Source organism: Oryzias melastigma, linkage group LG9 (assembly GCF_002922805.2).
Source record: "Oryzias melastigma strain HK-1 linkage group LG9, ASM292280v2, whole genome shotgun sequence".
NCBI lineage: Eukaryota > Metazoa > Chordata > Actinopteri > Beloniformes > Adrianichthyidae > Oryzias > Oryzias melastigma.
In genome coordinates this window covers 14884940-14901043 of record NC_050520.1, presented here as the reverse complement: position 1 = coordinate 14901043, position 16104 = coordinate 14884940, and the positions used below count along the sequence as shown (strand labels likewise).

Sequence of the window (16104 nt, the reverse complement as noted above, 5' to 3'; positions counted from 1 at the left end):
GTCCTAAAAACGACTCAAAGAATCACTTGTAGCTTCTTATGAGCTTTGCTTGTGGAATCATTCATTCTGTTGACTGTCTGTCTCTCCTTCTATAGCACTGGCTGGAGCCCAATAAGCCTGTTGTTAGGCAGATGAAATGTAAGTGTTCCTTTTGTTCCCTCTGGTCACATCTCTGTTTGCGCGTGTCAATAACGAGTGAATGCACTTTAATGTTTGTGTGTAAATGTATTCATCTGTGCTTTATTGTCAAAGAGTCGAGCTATACGACCAGCAGACTAAACCGCAGGGGCTCGCTCGCAGCTGCAGTCCTCTGCAGCGATGAAGTGATTTGAACATACACACAATGATCGCTTAAATTAACATTTGTGCATGGAAGGAGAGCTTATTATCTAAAGTGAAAATTACTCAACAAAGATAAATATAAGGGGAAAAAAACAGCAAACACATTTATGTTATTTTTTCATACAATAAAGCTTAACATTTATCTTGATTTTAAAAGATTTGAGGCAACTCAAAGAGATAAAAGTTGCAAGACCAGGAAGTGTAGGGTGCTGGTCATGATGAAACACCTGAGGAAAAAACTGGAGAACAAAATGTAACCAAAACACAATGTCAGAAAGATCTAAGAGCGTCAAAGAGTGAAACACAATGAAGAGAGACAAAGGAACCAGAGGAGGTTTTCTTAGAGGTGAGAGAACAGCTGAAGGCTCATGGATTCACGGAAGAGTTGCAACAGACCTGCTTTCAGAGGATATGCACTGAAAGCTTTATGGAACAGATGAGTGGAAGCCGCTTTTACATTTGTGGAAAATTAGCCACCGCAACAGCTACCGCTCGTTGAGAAACACAACAGATGCAGATTTGATCCGAGCCCCGGTGAAGCTGACAGTTCCTCTGAAGTGTTGCTGTGCTCGAGATGCAGTGGGAGGCAGTGAGAAGCCGGGCTGCTTCCTGAATCTCTCACAGTTTGGCATTTATCTTTGGAGATGTTGGTAAATATTTACAGTCTAAGAAAACCTGAGCAGAACTCCACATGAGCGGTGATGATACATTTTCTTGACTGAATCATCAGTTTATCAGTCTTTTAATGCAATTTCAAATGAAACAGATCACTACGCTAAGGCCCAATCATTTTCAATTTAGACAAAAGGGGCGGGCCTATGGGAGGGAAAAGGGGGCCATCTGCCCCCTAGCCCCCCCCCCCAATTTCAAGTCAATTTTAGTCTTGTCATTGATAAAGATTAAGAACTCAACAATATAAGCTTCTTTAAGTGTTGCAAAAATAACAAAAGTAATATTTTTTTATGAATGAATAATAGTACTGTTAGAAATGTGTATTTTTTAGTTTTTCATCTGTGATTTGCCACCCTTCCAAAATCTTCTGCCCCCCTTCCGCCCCTAGCTCCGCCCCTTGTACTATTTTAAAACTTTTCATTAGAATATATTAGGCCTGCACGATACATCGCAAATGTATTATTATTGCAATATCAGCCTGTGCAATACATGTATCGAAAAGACAACTTAAATTGCCATAAATGGTTATCTTAAATATTTCCACATGCAAAAACAATCTCATGGCAGCTGGACGTATTAAACAAATTAAATAGAGTCCTTCTTGTATTTGACCAATTGGATGAACCTCTTTTATGTTAAATACTTGCCTCCTATGTAGATGTGGGTCATTTGGAGGATCATTTAAGATGTATAAGTCTAGTGATGTATTAGTTGTTTTGCTACATGGTCATATCTTGCAAGTCATATTGTACATTGCAAGTTTTTCTGATTTTGTGCAGCTCTCTAATATATACTTATTTTGAAGTTTTCTTCAAGTATTTTGCTATATTTATACACATTTTAGTGATAAAAAGCTTTTTTTTATATTTGAAAAAGTCCAGTTTTATTGAAATGCATGTTACAGCCACAAATATTATCATTTCCAAATTTCATGTTCATTCACAGTTTCTTGAAATAAATGGTTGCTCTGTGAGTCTGTGTTGCCTTGGAGACAAGATGAACACCTCAGTTTGGAATTGTTATAAGCTGCAACTCTTTGTGTTGTGGTGAACTGTGGACTGTTTAGTTCCTAAGCGCTTACAACACTTTCGTTCTGAAGAATAAGCTTTGTAGGACTAAAACTCTCTTTACAGAAGATACAACTAAACACCAAATATTCTCCCAAAATTATGCTTTTTTTGTTTTTAGCAACTCAGATTTTTTTTTTGTCATTTTTCTTTGCAATCCCTTTTAAGTCTGTGCACTCCACCCTGTCTTTCATCAACTTTACTGTTCCTTCTTCCTTGTTATAAATTAATAAAACAGCTTTCAGCTGCATGTTTATCCTTTACGAGGAGACTGTAGATCTCAGCAAAAACTGGACTGAGTGATAAACTCAAGAGGAATAAAAAGTAAAAAACAGGAAACACTTCAGCTTAATGATGAGGAGAAAGATGGATAATGTTGTCAAAATAAATAAATACATAAGAGACAAAGAGGGCAAAATGGAGACTGTCTGAGATAAGAGAAGCTGACAGAGGAAACGATAGAAAGGAGAGGAGGATGAAGGAAGAGCGCTGGATGGATCTGAGTTGCTCTGACACATCAGTTTCTCCCTATGGCAGGATTCACTCTTAAATTAGGTTTTATGTTGTGTTGGTGCGTTCTCATGACGTGCACCAGTATACGTCACACTTCTCATGATGGGTTCCACACAACTGTGTGTTTTTCCAAAATTTGTCGTCCCTTAAGCTTAAGGAAATAAAGGGTTTGTGTTCTCAGGGAGCGGGTGGGAGGATTATGTCTTTCATATTGCTTTTGCATGCATTATGTAGACTGGGCTGTTTCTTCACGGCAAGATAATACCACAGAGGATCCTTCAATTCAAAGCCAAATGATGAGGGCACACTGCCGCGATAACCAGTTAGAGGATAACCAGTTTCATTGTACGCAGCATCTTTTTAGTATCTTATTTGAAACTAACATGAATAAAATCTGTGGTTTGGTAAATTTATGATAGTCACAAATGAATGCCTAGAGCAGGGGTCTGCAACCACATGTGGCTCTTTTATCTCTCCATGGTGGCTCCTTGACCAAACATAAACTGCTGACCAAGCCATGTCCACCGTCCCATTCAGCAGCTCCCTGCTAAGGGCTCCCTGACCAAAATGACCTAAAGAAAATAAATAAACAAAGCCCGCAAACTAAGACTATCAAGGTCCAATTCCAAACTAAAACAACAAAACTCAGCAGTGCAAGACTAAAAAAAGAAATAGAAGTAAAGGAAGTTGTGTTTTTTGTTGTTGTAATGTGCTGTTGTTTGTCTCCAAGAACCTTTAAATTGATCCTGCGATTCATTTCTCCTTTTAAACCAATGAAAAAGTTAAAATTTTCAAAATAAAAACCTAAAATAATACATTTTAATTTAGATCAGCTTTAGTGAAAAAAGTTAACGATTGAATAAATAAAAGATTAGTTAAAGTTTTGTCATTTCTATTTGGATTTTTAACATGTCAAGCACCGAAGCAAGAAACTGTTTAATTTACTGTCTCTAAATGTATTTTTTATTTTGGTAAATTACACTAAAGTGGTTGACATTTTTAACAAATGTGGTTTAAAGTGACTGAAAATGATTTAAAGTTGTGTGTATTCAATAAAAACAACTTAGGTTATTCTAAATGTTATGAGTTTTTTTTTAATAAATAAATTCTACTAAAATGTTTATTTTTAAGATTAAAAGGATAAAAAGCACACTAAAATCCTAATGATAAAACACATAACGTTTGACTGTCGTGTATTTTTCATTTAACTAAAGCTGCTGCAGCAAGAGGAGCTTTTTTGACGCTGGGTTACATTTTTGTATTTCAATTATTGTAATATTTAAAAACTAAATTTTTAGATAGCTGCTTTATTGCCAAAAAGCTTAAATAATGTACATTTTTAAACCATAAAATGGGACTTTGTGGCTCTCGTTGGGTTCTGGTCTTTAAGAAACTAGACTAAATGGCTCTTTTAGCGGTAAAGGTTGGAGACCTCTGATTTAGATGATTCATAATCTAATTCTGCATGAGCATGTTTTTTTTTTAGAAGAATGGGTTGTGGGAAATGACACATAATCATCATTTTGCTGTAAAGCTAAATAGAAAAAAAGGGAAATGTCATTTTTGCCATCTGACAGAAAAGATGATGAAACAAGATCTATTTTAGCTGTAAGTCATTTTTCAAATCCACGTACTTGTGAGGTTCCAGTCTTTTATTACATTGTAAACCCTAAAGCTTAATGTTTTGGTGTGTTTCAGCACTTATGCAACTGGATGTTACTGTGCATATTTAACCACCATTCAGAGCTTAAATCCTCCCTGACACACATTCGAAGAAAAGAAAATGAAATGCTGTAGGAATCAGATCAAAGAAAAGAAGCTGACCCCACTTTGGGTCTGTGAGTTGGTGTCTGAGTAATTACTGTAATTATCAAATGACTAATCGGCGCTGTTCATGCTTTTTTATTTTTATTTTTCTGGTCTCTGTTCTTGTGTTTTCTGCATCTCTGCTTTTCGTTTCCTTCTTTGGGTCTTACTTAAAATTCCCCACCTGATTTCCTGATTTCACGCCTCATATCTCCCACTTTCCCCCCTCATGATTTTCCCCTCAAAAAGGTCACAGTCCTCATCTTTCCTCTATTTTTCTGCTTGGAACCTCTGATCTAACTGAAGGGTTTCTCCTATTGCTTCAGCAGCCCACCAGCCGTACATGATGTGCTTCCGGGTCAAGTTCTATCCCCACGAGCCCATGAAGATCAAGGAGGAGCTCACCAGGTAAACACAAGATCAACTCAGATCTGCTTTTGGAGATTAGAAAAAGTGTCTGAAAAAGGTTCATTCTAGCAACCGATCAAGAATATAAAAAGGTTAAAAGGAATTTTGAGATTTATTTTTTTACTAATAACTAATGCTAACATGAAAATGCAAACTTAATACCATATTGTGTCAAGAAGTAAGGAAAATCTTCCTTTATTCTAAACTAATTTAGTGATTTAGAAGAAGAAAAAAGTACAAATTTTTATGAAAATTCAACAGCAAACTCTAGTTTTCTCCCAATTTTGTTGTCCCAAAATCTTTGCTATCATTGAAATTTGCACAAAATTGTATTATCTCAGATCTCTGCACATGTGGAGGCCTATTTATATACATCGTTAAAAGCTTCTCATTGTTCTGGAATTTTAGCCTTTTTATTTATTGTCAATTTTTTCTGGTCATGAGGGGAAGTTGTGTAGATCAGCCCATAGAAACTGATCTTTAGATAGTTTAATGAGTTAAATAAAAGTACAAAACTGTACACATAACCTTAGTTACTACTGGATTTTATTATTTAAATAAATTACTTCATCCAGTTTTCCTTTGATGCTCTTTTTACCTCCAGTGATGAGTTCTAAGATAATGTTCATTCATTTATTCATTTTTGTATTCATTTCCACAGGAAAAACATAAACATAATACATTAAAATAACACTAAAAGGGAGCAATATGAAGAAAACATATTTTTCTGCCCCTTTTCCTTTGCTGCTATCACTTCTTGGGTATTTGGTGAAGTAAAATAGATGAGACTTTGTTAGATCACTGAACAGACTGAACAAAAATGCAAATTCTGTTAGATTTTCATGATTGAAAAAAGTGTACTGCTTGGCAAACTGTGTGTCTTGGTTTGCAAGACACTGCCCTAATGTTGTAAACATTATCATCTTGTGCAGGTGACTGCAACTTTTTAAATAAAAAATCACTCATGCATTCATGCAAATGTCTTTCCAGTTTTGTCGCTGTTATGTTTTGTTTTCATGTAAACACCAGAAACAGCACCAGCCTAAATGTGCCCTTAATGATGTTGTTTCCATAGTAACTACAGTACCACTCCTCTGTATGGTTGTCACAATGACACTATTCCTTTCTAAGTAAATTCTAGAGCAACACAGTCAGATAATCATTCCATTGTCGACTGTCTTTGTAATATTTATTACTACAATTAAAGTTCATTCTAGTGAAATCGATTTGCTGTAATGCAATAAGAATAGTTACTGCAAAGTTCAACTGAAACAGATTAATGTATCAATCGAAGTGTGTGTTCATAGCTTTGTGTGTTTTGTGTTCATATCCAGGTATCTTCTGTATCTCCAGCTGAAGAGAGACATCTACCACGGTCGTCTGCTCTGCCCTTTTGCCGAGGCTGCATATCTAGGGGCCTGCATAGTACAGGGTGAAGTCTGCTCTGCAGTTTTTACAGACTCAGTACAGAACATTAAATTCAAGTGTCTAACTTTTAAAATTCAATAATAAATAATCTAGTTTCAAAAATAAAATATGGATACTAGAAGATAGATTTTAGTTATTTTATAGCATTTTTTTTGTCACTAATTTATTCCCAATGATCAGCAACGTTTTTCTGCATCAGATTTGATGCTATAAAACTCCACAAAATAATATTTAAAGGCAAACGACAATCTGTATGATGTAATACTTGACTCTAAACACAAGGGGATGCATGTATGATTCATAGTGAATAGGAATCAAAAGAGTTCTTTGGTCTGACTGTATAAAGACAGCGTAAACGTCAGATTACGATGCGCGGTCACCTACTTGTAAATAAGTTGGTAAAATAACAAGCAGAGCTGATGCATGTAAATGGAGTTTTCAGGCTGACTCATGGAGCGCTGAGCGATGCTAACATCCTGTGATTGGCTCGTGTCCTCGGGGAGTTGAGTGTGACCGGCTGAGTAATGTGAGCCCAGAGAGTGTCTGCAGAATATCAGGGGCAGCTCTCATTAACGAGGACAGGTCCCTGTCCCACACTGTCGGGCTGCTGATGAGAGCGCTGGAGAACGGTGAAAGGATTATTGTTTAATTAAACTTCAGCTACTTTTTTTCCCTTCAACCTTTATTATCTTTGTTAATTAGGAATGGATTTAAAGGACAAATTAGTGTCGGTTGGCTCTGGATTTTCCAAGGAAAGCAATATTTAGTCGTAGTTCTGCCGCGTGGCAGTATTCTAATCAGGCTGTTGACCTACATTTGGTAGAGTATATTGTACTGTAGGAAAAGGAGCTGTGCAGATTTGTTAAACAGAAGGAGATTAATAATGAATTGTTGATGTCAAAGTTTATTTTTTACTTTGAATTACGACAAAAATGTTTTTCTGAAGGTAATCATAAAAAATATCTTTATAAATTCTCAACTGTTAAATTCTTTAACAACCCACTCAATAATAATTGTGTTTTTGGTGTATTCAACATGTTCTTGTGACATTTTTGTGGGAATGTAGGGCATATATTATGAAAATTAAGCTTAAAATTGCCTTTAGGAGTATTTCTCTGGTTAAATTGCTGCAAATAAGGAGCTTGCAAAAAATGCAGTTTGAAAAAGAACATTAAAAATACATTAGATGGGCTACAAGCCCCCTGCTCTGCATCCACTTGTTGACAGCTAGCTCGTTTTCCTTGTCTGAGCTAGCATCTGGCTTAAAACTGTACGGCTGGATATCTCCAAAATTGTGCACCATTTTTGTTGCACAGGTAATGTTAGGCTGGGTTGTGAGGGGCCGTAAGCTAGCGGGAGAGCATGTAAACAGAAAGCTCTCAGCAAAGGGAAAGGGAAGAGGGGATGGGCTTGCTCTGTCCCAAAAGTGCTGCCCACTATTCTTATGAACTCCTGCTGCCCTGCAGAAACTATGTCCCACAAAACGACACCGTTTTTTTTCATTTTGGCTAAAAAAAATGATAAACATAATTAAAAGACCAATCGGAACGCTTTTACAATTGATGAAAATCTGATCAAAGTTGATTTTTAAAAACACTGCTTTTTAGACAGTGTTATTTAAAGAAGATTTAAATCTTTATATTGGCCGTAATAAGATTATAAAAAGAAGGACCTAACTGCCAGTTGTAATTACACAATATTTGTCATGTGTCCAATAAAATACATGTTACCTAAAGTGTTGAATTCCCTGTTCTTCACAGCTGAACTTGGAGATTATGACGCAGAAGAGCATCCATCAGACTACATCAGAGACTTCAAACTGTTCCCTAAGCAATCCCTCAAACTGGAAAGAAAGATCATGGAAATACACAAGAATGAGCTCAGGTACACAAAATATACTTTTTTCATTTTTGGTATGTTTGTAATATTAATCTGGAATAGAATCTGTTACACGAAAAACGGCTAGATTGTTCTTTTCAGATTCAGGCAATTTACTCCCCTGCTTTAATGTATTTTTTTGTGTCATTTTAAAAAGTGGTCTAAACTTTAGAAGCACCTCTGTTTAAAGCAGATCTCTTTTTTTTGTCCTTTGAAAGTGGCATAGCCATGACGAACTCTAACTAGATACAAAATGTGTGTTAATGTGCTTCAGCCTTATTTGATTAAAAAAAAACTTGTGAAACGTAACATATTAATTGCTGGAAAAAGTGTGTTAAAAGACATTTAAGTGTGTCAAAGTAATAAAAAAAATCCTCTCTGGAAGGATTAAGATACCAAATCACAAGATCACGTTATGTAAAGTAATGTCAATCCCCTCCCAAGGGCAGATTGTGAGTCTCTGCTGAGATGAATAAATTTGAGCCTTGTGATTGTCGTTGTTGCCGCGATTACCCAACATCAAAGACGGTGACCTCTTTCTGCCCCGATGGGTCGGACTGCAGGATTAACAGCGTGTGGATTAATGAGTTCTGGAGATTGAGACAGAGACAGTTGGGAGCATTTGTAATGGAATTACGTCTAAGGTTTTGTGTTTTCAGGTTTAACTGGATGCTTAATTTGTGTAACTTTATAAGTGCCAGATTTTAAGCTTTGGGGCTTCTTGTACACAATGATTTGTGCTGCTCAATATTTCAACACTCACACCATTTTGGCGACCACTGCTTTTACAGACCCACTCCAATGAAAATTGTGTTTTTGGTGTTTTTAACATGTTCTTGTAGCATTTTATTTTCATGATGAGGACATATTTAGAGAAAATTAAGATTAAAACAATGTATTTTTCAAATTGTGTTGGAAAATGGGAGGGCCAAAGTAGTTGTAGTTAAATCTACAATCAGAAGGCCTCACGCTCCCTGCACAGCTCCATTCTGATGCATCTTCTTTCAGACGACTATATCCATTTATGTCTTTGTTTTCTTTGACTGAGCTGGCATTTGGCTCAGAACTGTACGGCTGGATAGCTCCTATATTGCTCGTCATTTTTGTTACATCTTTAATGCTAAGTTGGGATCATGAGGGGCTGTAAGCTAGTGGGAGAGAGTGTAAACAAAGGGATGATAGAAAATGACTTCTGATGAAACTGTCCTAGAAAACGACAATTTTTAAAAATATTATTTAGGCTAAAAATGTCATATCATACTCGAAAGACCACTGGGAATACTTAAAAAATAGATGAACAGGTGACTGGAGTGGGAGTTTGGGTCAGCAATCACAAACACAAACCAGATATTTCTTACAACTGTCAAAATATGGAGCACGAACAGGCACCGGCTTAAATATCACTAACAATAAAGCAATTCAACCTGACATCATGGATCCTCAAAGCCGAGTTATTTCTGTCTTTTTGCCTCTTAGGGGCCAGAGTGCTGCACTAGCTGAGCTAAACATGCTCCAAAGGGCTCACAGTCTTGAAACGTATGGAGTTGACCCACACCCGTGTAAGGTAAACTCACAAATGCATCCTCACTGACAAACGTCCACTGCTCTGATGCATGCAAACGCTCTCCTCAAGGGACTTTCTATGATAATAATAATAATAATCTCGTGTCACACTCTCAGTGTTTATTTTTGGCCTCATTTACAGAAAGATTGTATTTTTCTTGCAACACTCCATAGCTGTGATACAGAATGAACTGCAGTCTGTTGGAGCAAAGTTTGTTATTTTGGAATCTCTCAGCCCCTCTTTGATCATCGTTGGTCCAGGCAGGCAGAGAGAGAAATGAGGACACTCTTTCATGAGCGCTCATACCAACACTGATTAGCAAGATATTTAAATTCTGTTAACTGGAGAGGGTTCCCTCCTCTCTGCAACACAGTGTGATTTTTTTTGTTTTGTTTTATAGAAAGCTGGAAATGTTACATATCAGAGGAAATCATTAACAGAATGTGTTCATGCAAAAATCAGAAGTGGGTTAAATATTGTGAAACCCACACAAAAATATCACTACTGATAAATAGGAATATTTTTTTTAGTTATTTATGAATATTTTTAGGATATATTTTAGTATTCTAGACCCACTTTTTTAATAGATAATCTAACCTGCTTATTTATTAATTAATTTTTATAAAAAATATTTAATTTTATTTTCTTTTTAAATACAAGTTTTATATTTATTTTGAACTTTCTTACTGTTTTAGTCTTCAGCGCCAGGGCTTGCCAGCTTGATCTGTGGTTGTTGCCACGGTGCTCGCCCACACTGGGGCGGCTGGGGTCCAGCATTGCAGTCTCACGGCAGTGGAGTGGACCCTGTTGCTGTCCCGGTGTGGGTGGCCACTGTGGCAATCTTCCTTCTGCTGAGCTGGCTCCTAGTATAAATAGATTCCCGATATACTGTTTTTCTTCACGGCAGAGTCAAGCCGTTTCTTAAATGATTACTTTAAACATGATAAAGGCTTTATACATATATTAACTAACATGTTGTTGATTTATACACAATGCTGTTCAAAATAAATAATTTTCTAAATAAAATGCCACAACATGAGGTTTAGTTTGAAAAAGTCTTAAAAATATCAGTAGGAAAATAAGGAAGCATTACATGTTTTATTCTGCTTTATTGTTATTTGAAGCTGAAAGTTCTTATTCAGTTTCCTCACTGGCACTTTCCAAATATGTTTTATTGTTTGGTTTTTGTTAGATTTTTAGCTTTGGGCTACTAATTTAGCAATCCAGGTAGGCATGCAGGTAGCCACTTTAAATCACGTGACCAAGACGGATGTTATGAACAAAATCCGTCAGTTTTCCAAAATAAAACTTCCTTCAGGATCAAGAAATAATCTAAGCTAGTGCTTGGAATTTTTATAATTTTTTTTTTTTTTTTTTTTTTTTGAATGCTGCATAATACCAAGTTTTGGACATCTGAACTAATATATTAAATAATACACTTAATAATGCAAAGTACTGTTAACACTTTATTTAATAGCTAACTAATGCTTAACTATGCATTAACTAACATTAAGAAAGGGACTTCTATCATTAAATGTTATTATTGGGGTCATGGAGTGCATTTGTTAATGAAGTGTAAAGGGTGGGTTGGTTTTTAATTGAATTTCTGTGCCATCCATCCATCCTATTATCTTAACCCACTATATCTGTGATACAAGAAGCACTTCTAATGAAAAAAGTTTGATTTGATATTTCAGTTTTAGGATTCTTTGGTCGTTTTTACTGCTAAAATTGAGGAAATGGACCCCTAAGAAACTACAATACATTTTTTATTTTAATTTTGGACCAGTTTACAGAAACCAACTAAAGGGATTCTATATTTAAGCAAAGATGATCATTTTAAAGTAAGATAATGAGACGTTTCTGCTTCCAACTTAATGACATCCTCTTTATGAGATCTAGTGTGCTTCCATTTCAAATATTCTCTTTTTTTTTAGCTGTTTCAAACATTATTTTGTGTGTGCTCAGTTACCATAGAAACCAGTGATGCCTCATTTGACCCCCTGCTGTCACACCACCTGTGTAACACTAACGTGCATATGTGTTCTCAGGACTTCACAGGCGCCACCGCTTTTCTCGGGTTTACAGCCACAGGGTTTGTGGTTTTCCAGGGAAACAAGAGGATTCACCTCCTCAAATGGTTTGTTGTGAATTTGACCTTCAAATATGTCAATTATTTGTAGATTAGAATCCTCAATTAAGCATTTTAACCACTTAAGACCTGCCGTCCAGGTGTGGACTTCACAACTTTGGTTGTATTGCCAAAATATTAAATTCTGTTTAACTGGGGCTCTGTTAAAGAGGAATAAAAAAGAAATGAGTTTACTTTATGTAACTTTTGGGAAGATTTTTGCTAAAATGTATTTTGTAGATTTATTATGTCATTTATTTATACAAATTTGATCTATAAAACAGAACTTATTCCTACAAGCAAAATCATAAATATAGTCAGTTTTTAGCAAATCTCAAACATATTTTCTCCTGTATCATAAACTTTAAAAATAAGTCTTATTGTTCTAAGGAAGATCTGTTACAAATATATATTCTGTTCTTTTCAGGATGGATGTTAGCAAGCTGAAGTTTGAAGGGAAAACCTTTTACGTCATCGGGATTCAGAAAGAGGTGAGTTTAGTGTCCAAGTTAGAACCAGTGGACATTTATTTTACAACTCCCTTTATGACGATGAGTTTTTGCACTAAAGTCTTCCCTTCCTGTGACATTTGTAACTCTATGAAATGAGACTTAAATGGAAAGGCTAAATGCATTCATTCTTATTTTCTTTCTCTCCCTTCCTCTGTTTATCTGTGTAGAATCTGTGAACTGTTCTTTCTTTTCCACCATCAGACACTCTGTCTTTACAGGATGGTGTTACCAACAGTCTTCTCACTCACATCATGTGTTGTTTGTGGTTCAGAAAGAAGCTTGTTGACGCTGTTCCATCTTAATATAAAATAATAAAATGACTTTACGTTAGGTTTTTGGACGCATGCTTTACTTGTTGGCTTCATCCAGCACGGCTGCGGTAGATACTGAGCAAACCCTTTGGTTCCTTGTGAGCAGTTTGAAGATTGATGCTAAAGAGAGTTTGCACTTTAATCTACCGATCAGCCAAAAGTTTCTAAGCGTCCTCATAACCGTCTTCTTTATTGCAGCCTTACTCAGCTCTTTCATCACTGCTCAGCTTATCAGCTTGCTTGTTTGTCTGTTTGGCAACTCATGAAGAGCTTGAGATTCAGTTATTTTTCTTTGTTTGTGTCTCTTCTTTTCGTGTATAAACATAGTCATCAATGGTGAGTACATTAAATATGTGTCATGATAGCAAAGCAGTCTTGTCCTCACTTCAGTTGAGAATCAGAACGTCTGTCTGCATTTTCCCATTATGTTGTTGTTGTTATTTGTTGTTACTGTCTTTTTTATTTCATTGTTTCTGTTTGTCACTCACTAAAGTTTAAAGTGTGTCATTGCATCCACTCACATTTACTTTTTTGTCTGATTGGTAAAATGGTCACAGTTACTTTCAAATTTCTATCGTGATGTATTTCGCAGTATATTACTGTGTCATGCCAGACACTGTTTTAAATTAAAGTGTGGTGTTTTTTTTTACGTTTTTTCTTTAGATTAGATTTTTTTCCCCATTTAACAGATCATATCACGTCTTCACTTCTTGCCTTCAATTACTCACAATTCCTTTCCCCACCTTGGCAATGTTTTAATGTTTTATTGGGTCCTAAAATAACAAATGCATGCAACTAAAAATAATCTATTTTATCTTACATGAAGACACAGTCAGGACTTAAAATGTATTTTTTCTCTTTATTGTTTTTACACAAAGTTGGGAAGCTTCCACTTTCTTTATTAGGAATTATATTAACTAACTTGCATAAAAATCTTTCAAAAGGCTAGAATGTTGTTTGTTAATGTTAAAATCCAACATTTTCTCAAATTTAATGTATTCTTAGTATCCTGTGATCACCTGTACGTCATAGGGTTTGTGGACTGAGAGACTATGAAAATGACTTGATAGGACCGAGTTCTGACTATGTGGTGTAGCTGGGCTGGGTCGATAAAATCGACTAATCGAACTGCAACGATATAAGCTTAATAGATCTATAATCGATTCATAGAAGGAGATTTCAATCCAACGCTTAAAGCTTAAGTCTGCTAGCTTGATTTTAACGTATAATGGAAGGATTATTTATTTTAAAGTAACCATTTGTGTTCTAAAACACAGTTTTTTCCTTGTAGTTTCTTCTTCATCTGGAATAAGGTGTAATGCTTTTGCATGATCGCCCCCTGGTGGCTAAATGGAAACAGGAGAGGAAGAACAATTGTTGGAGCTTCTCCGTTTGAGAATCCATGTAACACTGTATGATATTAACAATCTCATAATTTCACTAATACATGTTACAGTATGTGAACTGTATCAGAGTGATATGAAAATCTTCAAAACATATATCTAAACAAATTTGTCTAAATGTATAAACGCAAAGTTTAATTGAACCCAGTTAAATTGAATAGATCAAAAGAATAGAAATAAATAAAAAAAATAAATACAAAAAAATTGGAATAGAATTGATATAGGGTCTGGTGAAATCAAATCAAATCGATTCTGGAAATTATTACCGTTTTAATTCATGTGTGCAGGGATGTAAAGTAAGAATTGTTTACCTTAAAACAAAACATTGCTGAAACATTACTATTTTAGTTGCATCTTTGTTTTTACCAACTTATATTTACTATATAAATAGATTTGCACATTAGAGAAAAGCTGCTTTAAAGCAAAAAATGTTGTTTTTTTACTAGTTATAAATCTGGCACAACCAAAAGAGCCAAAGGAAACCTGCGTCTCCAAACATCTTGAGGCTGGATTTAAGTTTTGTGCTCAAAAACACATATTACTCCCGAGACACAGATTGTTCTACTAATGGAAGTCATTAAACCTGCAAATGGAACTGTGTAGTAGTTTAGAGGTGAAAATCATCACTTACTGTAACAAGTTCATGGTTAATTAATTCTGGTTCTGTGGATCTGTTAGAGGAAAATGAGACAAAGAAATATCTCAAAAAATAGGAGCAGGTACTTTGAGTACTTTAGTCTTCTTGCACAAATTACATTTGTTTCTTAAAGTAATTGTTTTCATTAAAAATGTAGTTATGTTTAAACATGGGAAATATCTGGATTCTGTTTTATGCAGAAAAATTGACATATTTTATGTGCATTTCTGTCTAGTCTGTATTTGAATTAAGAAAAAGAACATTTGCACATTTTAGAATTTTTGTTTTTAAATCACGTATACTTAATAACACTCTTATTACTATTTTTTGTTATTTAACCAACTCTACACAGCCACTTTTTTCAAAGAAGTGCTAGAGTGCCCTCCTTTATGGCTTCTAAAACACTTTGGTTAGAAAAAAATTAGATCTGCTAGATCAGTACATAAAAATGCTGTGATGACTCAAACCTATTGTATTTCATTTTCCACATTAGACTGCATCCATTTTACATCTATAACCGCTATATAATGTAATTAGAGTTGTAAATGCAATCATTTATATTTATGAAATTATCATAAAACATCCTTGAAAACCTCCGTGCACGTCACCCAAAGAGGGAAGAAAGATAGAAAGCAAGTTAGTTTTCACTGATTTTTCCACCGTGCACACACATGTGAAGCACATGTGTGTGTGTGCACAACTGTGACCCTCATGGAACTGATGCATGACAACGAGGGAGCTGTGCATTAAAAGTGCAAAGCTTTACATTTTGCTTTGATTTCTGAGCTGCTTTAGACATTTATAGCTGTGACACACGCCTGATATTATGTTGCAGCAGCTTATTCCCATGTTATTGATTTCAGTGTTTCCTCCTTGCTGCTCTCCATCCCTCTAACCTCGTCTTTGAGCCACATCGATCTGGTTTCTCATGTTACCAGACCTGCAGCGCAGAAAACTCAACGTCTACAAGGATAAATCCCCTGTCTACGTTTATAAAGCTCGTGTTCTTCAAGATATAAGCACCTTTTCTGCTTGATAGAAGATCCAAATCTTGTCAGGTTTACAGCTTTTGATCTGTTGGTTGGCTTTTTGCGCAGCTCCCTCACATTTGTGTTCTGCAGCTCTCCTCTATGTCTTTAGCTGATCAATCCTCACTCGTTCTTTTTTTTTTTGTCTGTATTTTCTGTGCAGAAGAAACTGGTGTTGACCTTCCACACCTCGACGCCTGCAGCGTGCAAACACCTATGGAAATGCGGTGTGGAGAACCAGGCCTTTTACAAGTGCGTCTACACACAAACACTCGCAAATCTAACATTAATTGGGTTTGCAAAGAGTCTTTGAAGATCGCTTTACCATCGACTACATTTTAAACATTTTTAAAATGTTTGTTGAACATTTCCAAAACTAATTTAGGCAGCTCGACAGCAATGCA

The 16104-nt window shown here is 35.7% G+C and overlaps 1 protein-coding gene across 5 annotated transcripts in view; it reads left to right on the top strand.

The window, feature by feature from the left end:
* Window positions 1–16104, top strand: part of frmd3 (FERM domain containing 3) — a 50584-nt gene that overhangs the window by 17250 nt on the left and 17230 nt on the right. For 2 of the 5 annotated variants that reach the window (XM_024275729.2, XM_024275725.2), the window contains exons 3-11: window positions 96–138; window positions 4727–4808; window positions 6143–6240; window positions 7997–8120; window positions 9591–9678; window positions 11730–11818; window positions 12237–12300; window positions 12960–12968; window positions 15864–15952. In XM_024275729.2, the coding sequence (XP_024131497.1) occupies window positions 96–138; window positions 4727–4808; window positions 6143–6240; window positions 7997–8120; window positions 9591–9678; window positions 11730–11818; window positions 12237–12300; window positions 12960–12968; window positions 15864–15952 (686 nt within the window). The remainder of the gene's footprint in view (window positions 1–95; window positions 139–4726; window positions 4809–6142; window positions 6241–7996; window positions 8121–9590; window positions 9679–11729; window positions 11819–12236; window positions 12301–12959; window positions 12969–15863; window positions 15953–16104) is intronic. The other 3 variants (XM_024275726.2, XM_024275728.2, XM_024275727.2) reach the window with 3 other exon arrangements.